This window comes from Telopea speciosissima, chromosome 4 (genome assembly GCF_018873765.1).
Source record: "Telopea speciosissima isolate NSW1024214 ecotype Mountain lineage chromosome 4, Tspe_v1, whole genome shotgun sequence".
Classification (NCBI taxonomy): Eukaryota; Viridiplantae; Streptophyta; class Magnoliopsida; order Proteales; family Proteaceae; genus Telopea; species Telopea speciosissima.
Genome location: NC_057919.1, coordinates 12077310 through 12090185, shown reverse-complemented (window position 1 = coordinate 12090185; position 12876 = coordinate 12077310). Strand labels below are relative to the sequence as shown.

The 12876-nt window shown below is 37.5% G+C and overlaps 2 protein-coding genes across 4 annotated transcripts in view; one reads left to right on the top strand and one right to left on the bottom strand.

The window, feature by feature from the left end:
- LOC122659738 (probable starch synthase 4, chloroplastic/amyloplastic) overlaps window positions 1-4249 on the top strand; it is a 63210-nt gene extending 58961 nt beyond the window's left edge. Inside the window, exons 18-21 of one of the 3 annotated variants that reach the window (XM_043854851.1) lie at window positions 3147-3208; window positions 3307-3400; window positions 3516-3666; window positions 4108-4249. In XM_043854851.1, the coding sequence (XP_043710786.1) occupies window positions 3147-3208; window positions 3307-3400; window positions 3516-3635 (276 nt within the window). In that variant the 3' untranslated portion in view covers window positions 3636-3666; window positions 4108-4249. Of the gene's footprint in view, window positions 1-3138; window positions 3209-3306; window positions 3401-3515; window positions 3678-4107 lie in introns of those variants that run through there. The other 2 variants (XM_043854852.1, XR_006332536.1) reach the window with 2 other exon arrangements.
- Window positions 4250-8523: 4274 nt separating this feature from the next.
- LOC122660344 (mogroside IE synthase-like) lies at window positions 8524-10040 on the bottom strand. The gene is made up of 2 exons (XM_043855604.1): window positions 9377-10040; window positions 8524-9282 (listed from the first exon to the last, which is right to left on the bottom strand). Exons 1-2 carry the CDS (start codon window positions 10028-10030, stop codon window positions 8554-8556), a joined length of 1383 nt encoding a protein of 460 aa, XP_043711539.1. The 5' UTR covers window positions 10031-10040; the 3' UTR covers window positions 8524-8553.
- Between the last annotated feature and the right edge of the window lie 2836 nt (window positions 10041-12876).

The following is a 12876-nucleotide window of genomic DNA, read 5'->3' as shown; positions in this document are numbered from 1 at the left end:
GTCAGCTATATGGATCTCTTTTGCCAATCAACTCTTTTCAAAGCCATTTAGGTTTCATGCTAAAAGATTTAGATCAGGTTTTTACAATGCCAGCTGTTGAACTGATGACACAACCCTCCCACTTTATCTGAGCTTGGGACCGGCAGCATAAAAATACTGGCGGTGGCGGGGTTTCTTTTATGAAGAAACGTAAGGATTTTAACATCAAGAAAAAAAATCACCTGTACGCTCAGGATGGGGTACAATTATGACCAGTCCACATATCAAACTCTCTACAGAACGACTTTTAGTCTTTACAATCAACCCAACATCCATTCACAAAAAGAGCCCTATTCTCCCATATCCCAATAGTATTAACCCAACTAAAATTTGGAACCGCAGCTAGTCAACTCAAAATGGGCATCTTGGCCTTCCTTGCCACCTTCAAAGCTGGTTCCTCAGCCTTGGAGATTTCATCATTTCTCTCTTTCCACAAACACCAGGCAATCAGTGAATGGAATCATCTTCCATGGTGTTGCCAACCTTCCTTCTAACGGAACGTCAAGAAGTTCTAGGATGAAAGCTTTGCAGGATTGGTTATTAAAGTCCAAAATCTCACGTCAATTCTAACCATTGATGGATAGGGCATCTCTGGATTGGCCACATGTTTAATTTTGTCACTCTTAACAACTTATAGCCTGTTTGTGTTTTTGAAGGGGTGTACAAGGTGCAGCCTGGCTAGCCCAGTCAGTTTTTGGGTGGGCTTAAGTTTCTTCAATAGGTCAAGCGGGGGCTGAGGATGTGAAAATTGGTCAAATTAGGATTGGGCCTAGGCTTGATGTGTTAGTGTGTACACACACGCACACAAATTGATGAATATAAGTATATGTGATATGCATATGTAGTTATTTTATACATGTAGGTGTATATATAGCATATTATAATATATTGCAGGGTAAAGTTTATCTGGTCGGCCACAGAATCTGCCACATGGCATGTCAGATGAGGCTCAAATTTTGTGGATAGGTAGGCCCCAAGGTTCCCTGCCCACCTGTCAAGTTTCACCCCAATTGGAGTTGGCCAAGTGGCAAAATAAAGCTTTGGAAATCCAGGTCTATGTGAAAACTATTGGAGGGTGCATTCAAATATATGTACAGCTGAAGATACTTGGGTGGGAGGGTATTTGATTGAATTGGAGTATGAATTTGACATGTGGCTAATCCTGACATGCTCTTTCTATCCAACGTAGAAATCACCACATCATTCTGCCACTTGGCATAATTACATGCGCCATCCAGAAAAGAAAAGAAACTTCTTAATATGGCTTGAACTCAAAATCTTCTGCTATGCTAGCATTAATTATATGCTAAGAATTAAAAGTTGCAAATTATACCTATATTCAAGCAAGAAGTCTTTGTCATGCTATGAAGCTGAAAGTCGGGTGATAAAGCAATAGTATATAAATAAGTGTAGCAGAATGAGGATGCTGAGATGGATGATGGCCAAATTAGAATAGATAAAAGAAAAAATGAACATACTTGAAATAATTTAAGAGTGGCTCCAATAGGCAATTAAGTTGTGGGAGAGTCAGTTGAGGTAGTTTGGATATTCAGACAAAAGCCCCCTAATGCACTGAAAGAGGAATGGTGAGGTGCAGATTAGGGGACTAGAAGAACTAGAGGTAGAGCACAAATGACTAGGAAGAAGTGGCAAGAAAAGATATGGATGGTATTGAGGTAACAACAATTGTGACTTTAAATGGAGTTGAATGGTGAAACATGATTAATGTAGCCCACCCCATTTAGTTTAAATAAGGTTTGGTTCAGTTGAGGGGCGAGCCTTGGTGCAACGGTTAAGTTGCACTATTGCAACCATCAGGTTGTGGGTTCGAAACATGGAAACAGCCTCTCCACGGGCAAGGCTGTGTACATTTTCCCCTCCCAGGCCCTACAGTAGCGGAAGCCTCATGCACTGGGACACTCTTTTAAGTTGAGGGTTGCTCAAGAAAGACCACCAGGCCTGGCCTAGGCTTTGGGTGGCCTTGGGCCTGAATAATAGGCCATGAGATCCTGCAGGTTGCTCGTAGACTTCTTAGTGCATTTTTCCTTTGACAAACCAATTAATACAGTTAACTTTGATCTGGTTACTGGATGCAATGGGTGGTGGGTGCCAATCTTCTTAACGTACGTCATCCCTCCTAGAAAGAGTGCTCCTGACTGTTACATGAGTCCGATTACACAAGATCAAGGTTTTAAGTATCCTTCTGTATCCACCGATATGATACCTAAATTTTTTTTTGGTATTAGTAAATGTAAGCAATCTCATCCTGTATATATAATCAATTGAATGCACTTGTCTCGTCATACTTTATTCTCCTTATAAATGATATATTTTACATGTTACTTATTAATAGTGTTTTATGCTTCAAAACTGTATTGTGCATATATCCTCACCATTTTCATATGTTTCTTTATACTTTCCATACATATTTAATGTATATTGCATCTCTCCGATACGATATGATATGCCTCTCAAAATCACCCTTTTGATACGATACCCAATACCGATACTTTAAATCTTGCACAAGATCCCAGAATTTGCTATCTAGTTGAATTGATGAGATGAAAGGGTTAGGGGTTCATTTGTCTCACCATCTCACACCCTCTGCACCTGCCAAGTTTCGTCCTTGAGACTGACATGGATAAGGTGGTTGAGCTGCTAGTACAAAACACTTTTAAGGTACATGGCTGACATGGACAAGGGAACGTCTCATTCGAGCCAGGTCATGCAGGCCATGTGTGTCTCCTACTCTCATCCTAATCACCTGTCAGTTAACCTAGGAACTGACATGAATGAAGTGGTAGTGGAGTACCAAAATTCCAAAACATGGTAAGAAACATAGGCTGACATAGATAAAGGGAACGCCTCACATGTTGGGAATCTCTGTTGAACAGTTTGAATTGGCCATATCGTCAGCCCTCCCCATATTCCATGAAACCCTTTGGATCAACAGGAAACAGAGGCTGTTTAGCAAAGCTTCTTTTGAACATCCAAATGATCCAAACTAAGACGTATTGTGCTTATAAAAAAAATTATTAATGTATTTTATTGTATGGCATTGATTTCTTAATATGGAATGTTTTCTTTGTATAATTTGAGGAATGCAGCTTAAGGCTATCAGGTATGGAGCTGCTCCAGTTGCTGTGACATTTAACAATGATGGGTTGAGGTAAACATTGATCATGAAAACTTTACAGTGGCCAAACCTGTATAATTTAAGATTACAGAAGAAAAATATATTTACTCCTTGTCAGCATTCTTAAACAGTTCAATGGAGCATGACTTTGAAAGCACCAAGTCATCAAAAAAAATATTATCTGTTTTTGCAAATATGACGCTAAGCCAAGCTCTTGATCAATATGTACGGGGTCTCTTTCATGATGGTGATTTTTCATTTTTACATATCTTAGTTTGGCTTGAAACAATAACTAATTTGATTTTCTTCTTTTTTGTTTGCTTTCTGTCACATTATGTAGAAGAATGACCAAACACAGTGGAGCTGGAAAATAAAAGATGCGATGTCTAAAGACTTCTCATGGGATGCAGAATGCTATGATGTACATATGGACGCTTACACATCTATAAAGAGCTTGTGAGACTTTGTTTATTTGTACATATATGTGGCCAGAATATAGACATGAGATGGATGTGCGGCAAAACTGGAAGATTAAAGTAAGGAATGACCATATTAGAGTTGATTTGGGAGTCGTCTCAATGCATGATCAGCGCCTAGAAAGTTGTTTGAGGTTTGAGGTGGCATGGTCATGTTCAACAGAGGCCTTGGGATGCACCAGTATGAAGGAGTGATTTGAATCAGATCAAAGAAACTAAAAGACCTAGGGGCAAGCCTAAAATGACCCTAGGAGAAGTACTAAGGAAAGACGTGCATAGTTTAGGCCTTCTCTCAAGTATGACCTCGAATAGAGCAAGGATCCATGTAGCGACCTATTTAGGTGGGATAATGCTGAGTAGTTGTTATTGTTGTGTTATTATTAATATATTGTCTTTGCAAAGAGACATAAAGCCGACCCAATCAAGTTGGGATAAGGTTGAGTTGTTGTTGTTGTATAATGTAGACATGAGATATGTAAGTATTCTGACTATTCAAATGCCCGTGCATCAATTTTGCGTATTTGATAGAGTAGACAATATATTTGTTAAATAGTTAGTTTCTTAGAGGAGAAGAGGAAAATTGTGAAAAACTATTGCTCAATTTCGTCTGGAATCAATAGTTTATCCATCTTCCAACTACCATGGCTTCCTCTACCAGCCCATCTGATCAGGAACAATTTACTTTTAATCATGATCACTTTATGCTGTTCTAGTCTACATATTACAGCATTTGAGAATGTGAAGCTAGTTTCGTGATTTAAGTTTCGGTTTAGAGCATGAAGTTAGTCAACTAGTGTCTGTTATTAGTTTTGACTTTTTGAGTGCTTAAAATATCTAGTATCGTTAATCTAAAATAGTTTTGTAACTGGAGATATAACACTAGACGCCTATACCTGTGGGATAACTGATACTATACATTCTTAAATAGTATGCAATCAGTGTGTTGTAAAGGTTTTCCCTCCTATACTATTTATCCTTAACAACACAGATCTTCTACGGCGCGTTGCCCTGTCCTGCCTGTGCTGTGTTGACACAAGGTGGCACACATTGATCGCCTTACCCTAGCTTGGGCAGAGGTAAGGCGGTCAATGCGCACCGCCTTGTGTCTACACAGCACGGCAGGATGGGCAGCCCGCGCCGTAGAAGATCTGAATCCTTATCCTTAAATCTTGAGCTCAGATCGGTTGGTAGCCTGGAACAATCCTAGGTGATATTCAGTAATGAGGTGTTGGGTTAGAAGCACGGTTCATAATCTCAGATCGGTATTGGCCTAGACCAATCCCAAATAATGCCTGATCTTGCATGCACTTAGTGGATTGTTCCCTGGATCGGTCAATTCGGTGGGATTGCCCAAATCTTGGATTCATATTGATTGGTATCCATCATTGCAATTCTAAAATGGTTAGTAAATTTGGGATCAGATCAGATCGGTCAATTCACCTAGATCAGATCGGTATCGGCTGTAATTTTTTGATACTATTTTTTTCATAATTTTATAATATTTATGGACCAATACTGGCCAATGCGGAACCGATCAATCACAATCCGATTTTTGGTCATTTATTACTGATATAGACCTATTTTGACCGATCCAAACACTCATCCCGGTATTACGAACCATGGTAAGAAGGGAGTTTTCAAGACCGGTACATGGCCTGTCAAGCTCAACGTGAAGTATCAGAGGTACATGGATGGATTAGCGAGATATTCATGCCAATATGTAGGAAGGAAAATTAGAACTAGGCTCTAAAATTGGACACGTGGCCAAAACATACCATGCCAAGTGACCATATCTCTCTCTCCCGAACTTTGATCGGCTTGATTTTTTCACCAACGTAAAAATGACTCGAAGGGGTGCATTTTTCATGATATCACCTTCAACTCAAGGTCAATGCACTGCTACAGAAGAATAGTGCCATTTTTTTATTCCATTTTTTTTAAAATATAAACATTTAAAACCCGCACTGTCTGTTTTTCGATTTGTACCATTTTCTGTTTTTTTGAATATTTTATTTGACCATCCGTTTGCAATTTTCACCGTTTTAAAACCTGTACCGTAAGACTATTTTTTTGTCGTTCCCATTTTTGCTAACTATGGTTTGGACATATAGTCTAGGGGTGTCAATGGGCTGGGTTGGGCCAAGTTTTTAAAAACCCCAACCCAACCCTAGGCCAGGCTACGAGCCTGCAATATCTAAGCCCAGACCCAATCCTGTTGGGCTCAGCCCTGATTGACCTTGGCAGCTCCTCTGTATATTGTCATTTGTGTCGCTATGAATGGGATCGTCTTGAATTTTGGTAACCTAATAAAACTAGTGTTTTAAAATCAAGAATCAGTCCCTGCCGAATTGGTCCGGTAAACTTTATAATCGGTCTACAAAGACAGAAATTGGGGAAATCTTGGGGTGAATATTCCAATTCAGAACAGCAAAAATCGAAACTGATCCCAGCCAATTCCAGATCTGATTCACCGATTTTTGAAACCTTGCCCAAAACAAACCCATAACTTTTTTTTTTTTTTTTGGATGCAAAAACTAACCCCGAACTGAGTCTCACGATTGGACACAGTTTATCTACCCATATGGATTGGGGTAAGCGATGTTTGCTTAAAACCAAGTCTGATTTAGCATATTTGTTATCTATATTCGAACAAACAAAGGATTCAGATATTCAAAATGAATCCATTAATACCTAGTTAACTTTTGTAAGATTTTTGATCTTTGTAAACTGGCGGTGTGTAATGGAATTCCATATAACGTCTTATGGATTGTCAGATCTTTCTCTATGCATCTTAGCCGTTCAATCCATCCATTGTTGCAATCCACTCTCTCTCTCTCTGTGACAAGGGTGTCAATGTAAGACCGAATCCGACCGGAGTCCAGCCAAAAAAATTTGATTTGATATTGATTTTAAAAAAAGGAATCTAATTCAATTCGTTTTTTATTTAAGAGGGAATTCCATTGGTTTCGATCTGAACTGAATTAAACGAATATAATCGAATAAAAAATCCCATTTATTTGGTCGCATCATGGTCTCTACACAAACGTCTGGGCCAATGGGGGGGGGGGAGCATGCCTAGATATCTACGCGGGGGCAGAGACATCATTTCATGATGCCTTGTGAGAAACACCATCAAGTAGAGATCTTTTTTACAAATATTAAACTACACATTGTAAACCCTAAAACACGATTGAAGGGTTTCAGTGTTTAACTTCATTTTCATCTTCTTGTTTGTTGTCATCCAACCTATCATCATCCCATCCACGACATTGGTGAGTTCTCTACCTTTCTCTCTTTGTGAGGGTTTCAGTTATACATTGTTTTTAGTTTCCTTTATTTGCTTCATTTCCTTCCGTTAGGCATTATTTCTCTCCCCCCCCCCCCCCTCTCTCTCTCTCTCTCTCTCTCAATGTATCTTGTCCCTCCCGCTCGTCCTCGCCTGTAGGTGTAGTGAATTTTTATTGTCCTCTCAACTATGAATTTTTATTGTTCGCTTGAAGAGAATCTCTTATCATCCTCTTGGGAGAGAAAATAGGGAGTCGTCACTAAGATTAAGGTCTAGTTCCGACAATAAAACATGACTCCAATCGAACTTGTTTGATTGTGAGAGATTTGGATTTGAGTTAGGTTACGGACCAAAAAAGGTGTTAGTCGTCTCGGTCCACTGGGTTAAATAGGTCTTTCCATTTATTTGAAATTATTATTATGGGAGAAAGAACGCTTCTTGGGTGCGTATGGTGCGCTGACCTTGCATCCAGATACACTGGCACACAAAATGACCACCGCACCCCTGGGGTTTTCCACCTTTCAATGGGTGAGGAAATAAAAAATGTAAATATTTTAAAATTCATGCACCAAAAATATTCTATTTCCCTAAAATGTAAATATGCATATACCAATGCAAATAATGTAAATAAATATATAAAAAATATAAAAAAATATGAAAATCATAATGAAAATTCTAAAATGTCTTGGATACACACATTTTTAAGGGTCTTTTCCGGTGTACAACATCCTTAATTCTCTCTCTAAGGAATATATGGTCTTTCATGATGAACCCAAGTGCCATCAAATGAGGTTGGAAGACTTCTTTCACCTTTACTCCAGCATTTTCAGGAATTGTGAATATGTCCATAAGTGGAATCCCATTAACCAATTATATCGCCAAAAATCACAATCCCCAGTGCCAATTAACCATCAAAATTGGGCGGATACATTCGGCAACACGAGAGTTATGTCTTTCCATAATGATGAATAGGTCATACAGATATGTATATCCGTGGATGGAGATAAAAGATAGGGATCCATATCTAGATCTTGATTCACTATTTCCAATTTTTTCTCTTCCTTGATTCTTATTGATTGCCTTTTTTACGATCCCTATTCGAGATCAATTATGGATATTTTGACCATGTGTAGGAGAGTTTAAGGAATTGTTTGAAGTACACGATCAATCACCATATTGAGAATCGTTATCCACCCTACCCCTGCCCAAAAACACTGTCCATGGTGGGGTCAAGTTCCCCTATTAGAGGAATTGGAGGTGCCCGCAAATTGGAGGTGATTAGTAGTCCCATATTGAAGGCCGGGTAAATCAATACGTCCTTACAAAAGAAGAAAAGGGGAACATCCAAGTACTTTTTATTTAGAGGGAAACACTGATTAAATTTACTGAAAGCTTAAATTATAACCATTAACATTCAGTACTGACATTAGAAACCTAGCAAGAATGAGAAAAGAAAAAAAAAAAAAAAAAAAAAAAGAGGAAAAAGAAAGAGATCTGCTTTTGCAAATATTTCTAATTTTCAAATGAAGAGAGAACTAGCTAGGGCTGTTCAAGCACTCATCTAATTTTCAAATGAGCATAAGAGAATAATGTATTTCTTCAATTCCTGAAAATAGTCACCTTAAAGTACATAACATACTCTGGATAAAATCTTCAATGTTCTTGTCTGAACTTCCACCTTCATCTACTGCTTCTTTGGCAAGTTCTTTCCACCTATTACAATTCTTTCTCATTTCTTTTCCTTTCTCTCCCTCTGTAACTTCCCTTATACATGCCTCTATTTCTTCTTTTCTCCAAATCCCATTTTCCTCAACCTTAATTCTCAATCCTACTTCCCATTCATCTTCAACGAATTTCGCATTCGTCGTCTGATCAGTCCATTTTGGCAATCCCACCATTGGTATGCCTAAACACAATGACTCCAAAGTTGAATTCCACCCACAATGTGTTATAAAACATGCCACAGCTTTGTGGGACAATACCTCCAATTGAGGACACCATTGCACCACCAACCCTTTCTCAAATGTTTCTTCAGCAAAATCACTTGGAAGCTTTCTCTCTTCTGATTCCCTCACTACCCATAAAAAATACTTATTACCCTCCTTAAGAGCCAATGCTATTTCCTTCATCTGTTCTTCACCAAGTGAAACATTACTTCCAAAAGAAACATAAATTACAGAATTAGTTTCCCTCATATTTAACCAGTTCATGCAGATTTCATTACTTGGCTTGAAAAGGTCAAGACCATAATCTTTATCACCTTCAATCCTCTTGTCTAAATAGATAGAAGGAACAGTTGGTCCAACTGTCTTGATTGGCCATAGATTTGACATCCAACTTACAACCTAAAAAAAAAAAAAAAAAGAGGATTAATCATTAAGATTAATACAAAATACTTAATTAAACTTGAAAAGGGATTCAAATAGAATGCTTAATTACCTCATTCTCTAACTTATCAAATGTGTTGAAGAGAAGCCAATCTGCTTTGTCAATGTTGGAGAATTGATTCAACATTATAGTACGTATTCCTGGATGTGATTCATACACAGAAACAAAAGATGGCAAATCGGCGATCGCAAGCGGTGGCAATCCGGGAATCGAAACCATCGGACCGGCGACGGGTACCTTCAGTAGACCTTGTTGAACATGGTAGTAAATGTTGCAAACAGCACAAGATTGAGTGAAGAAAGAAGCAACAGGCAAATTAAATTGTTTAGCTACATCAAGAACCCATGGATAAAATGAATCATAAACAACACAAGTAATGGGATTTCCCAAACTTTCTTGTTTCTTGATGAGATCTCCTAAGGTTTGTGAACCAACAAGTTTAGATCTCTCAATATAACTTTCAATCTTATCTTCTTTCTTGATCCCATTATCATAACCATCAGAGAAAGTGTCTACACTAATAATATTAGGGCAAATTTTGGTATGCATGGATTTGGCAACAGAGATGGTGATGGCTAATCTAACCCTAATACCTTTGGAGAATAATCTTTTAGAGAACTGAAGCATTGGGTTTATGTGGCCTTGAATGGATAAGATAACAACAAGAACATGAGGAGCTTGATGGGTTTGTTCTACTGTTCCCATTCTTTGAGTTGAGAGCTCTCTCACATGTTAAATTCTAAGCATATTTACGTGTTTATATTCTTTTGGTTATGAGGGTTTTTTTTTTTTTTTTTTTTTTCTGTTGTTATTGTTGCTGTTGTTGTTGTTTTTAACTTAGGTTATCTATGTGAATCTGCATTAGTTTTGGTGCAAGCTATCATTAAAATATTTATATTTTTTGGAATGACATCATTGCCTACGTCAGAGTGGGGTTCACAGATAAACAAACGGACTAATGAAAGCAAAGTGGCCACGAACAAACTATAGTCAAGACCTATTCTATTGGGATTATCTTAATAAGTTAATCAAATCCAAGCTAGGGCATTAAATGGATCGGGTAGTGATCCATATCCATTTTATTTGGGTTTGGGTACAGGAATCTGATCATCTTTTTTTTAATATTCTATGAACAATTGATGATCAGAACCAACCATTATTCCATCAATGTCACCTTGACAAACCCGATCCAAGTAGGAAAAAACCCGAACCAAGTGGGAAAATTATACAAATTAGGTTATAGGTTTTGTTTGAAATAGACTGTGCTGGCGCCATTTTTAATGTGGTTTTGATATTTGGACGGTTTACATGTTGTTTGTCTTTGTCTGATATAGCTTATAATCTATGCCCATAGTCTATAGTCTATACCATATAGCTAGGTTTTGGCATTACATTAGAGTTAATTAAAGTTGTAATTTAGTTTTCATATTAAAAGATGGATCTAGATTAATTACTACACTTAGGCAAATTAAAGCCTACTTAGACTACCTAGCTACATTAACCGTCGTGAGAGGCTAATCCCACCCGTTGTGATCCAACTTCTGCTATGAAGCCCATTGAAATCCTTTGATATAACACCAATCCCTAGGGAAATTTTTATCCTCTCAGGTTCTCTGTTTGGTACAGTTGTTCGGTGCTTCTAATAAGAGGGGGGTGGATCCCACCCCGGCAATGTGTTCAGGCAAGAGGGTTAGGTCGTCATTTCCGTCCTCTTATGAGAGGAATCGAACAACTGTACCGAATAGAGAACCTGAGAGAATAAAGATCCCATCCCTAGGGGCAAGAGCTCAAAGGAAACTACAACACAATCTACATAACCATTTTCTAAGTTACAACCCCTTCCACTTCCCTTTTGTTCCTTATTCAAACTAGTTTTGTTAATCTGAGTTCAATGTTAAAGCATGCAAAGGTTAAAAGAGGGTGTAACCAATGCACAAGGCTCCAATCATTGTGGGGTTTGGAGAGAGTCATAGACTCGAACCCACGATCACTAAGTCACAATGAAGCAACCTTACCGTTCCGTTGAAGCCCGCCCTCTTAAAGAATGCAGAGATTATTCTAAAATAAAGATTAATATTTAAGGTTGGAGTTCTCTGTGGGGGAGATTGGCCCCTACATGCACATTGGCATCATGGGGGTGGGGTGGTCATTTTGTCTCCTTCTGTGTCTGGGTGTGGGCGATATGTACACTCCCTATAAAGAATTTTTCTCCTAATATTTATTAGTAAAGAGATACCTTGACAAACAGTAATTAACTCATTAGTTGATGTAAATAATATTGTTTCAATTAAGGATGGTTTTGGTTTGGTTCCAAAATTTATGACTTATATATATATATATATATATATGCTTGTATTGTGTATTAAGGGAATAAAAAATTGGTGATTCAGCATTTGTTGGAGGTAGATTATTTTCCTCTATTGCCGGAACCTCCAAGTGGAGCATGTTAGAGGCAAATTAAGCTATTCCACAGTCCTTTCAGTAAGTCAAAAGTAAACTTGTAATGGGTCTGTCTGAATGAAGCAGTTTAAGTCTTTAGGGTTGCCTTTTCTTTTTTTTCTAAGGGTGCACATGATAGATCTAATTAATATTCCAATAATTCAATGTCATAATTTTGGTGAAATAATATTCAAATGTCTAGTTTGATAATATTCTTACTCCTTATATTGGGATTTATTGTTTGACCGCCGACCATAGATTTGAGTTTAAGAAAAGTCAACTGTTTTTTGTTAAATTAAAAAAAAATTACAGATGAGATATCTAACAGTTTGGTATTTAATACCTCATATTTCAATATTATCTTGGGGACATCTAAGACTGTATTTGGTATGTATTTTAGGTCGATTTTGTATTATCAAACGATAAAAACAAGCATTTTTATCATATGATCGAGAATAAGAAATCAACATAGAATGCATACCAAACGCTGCCTAAATAAGAATCTTGGAATATTGTATATTTGCTAATAATGTTTTGACCATAATGAGTGATGAAAGCTAGATCTTTATTACTTTTTGTTGTGGCTGATGTCAATCAAAGGATTACTTTTACAAGTAAAGACATTCCAATCAACTTCTCTAAAGAATCAAAACCTTGAGAAGTTAAGCGAGCATTGATCACTAAGTTATGAGAAAAAATAATAAATCTCTAATTGATATGATCATTTTGAAGACATCTTCTATGGAGATCATCTAAGAGCACAAGTGATTTCAAAGCCGAGTGTCTACATCTTCATCTAGCTACAAGGATATTATGGTTGTGAAAAATAGACCATTGTCTCTAAACCTAATAAGGATTTTTCATTATTGGTTATTTCTTCCTCAACTTTGACCTATAACTTGACCAATGGTTTAGCCAAACCTCAAAACTGGATTAATGGTTTAAGTTGTGCCTTGACTTTTTCTTAGTAGTACTTGGCCAAAGATTTACATTAATCATGTACACAACACTCTCTGGAGAAGCCTCTCCACTTCATCTATCCTATTTTAATTTTTTGGTAACATCATCCTTTATTTCTCTTTCTTTATTTATGATTAAGCCCAGATACATAA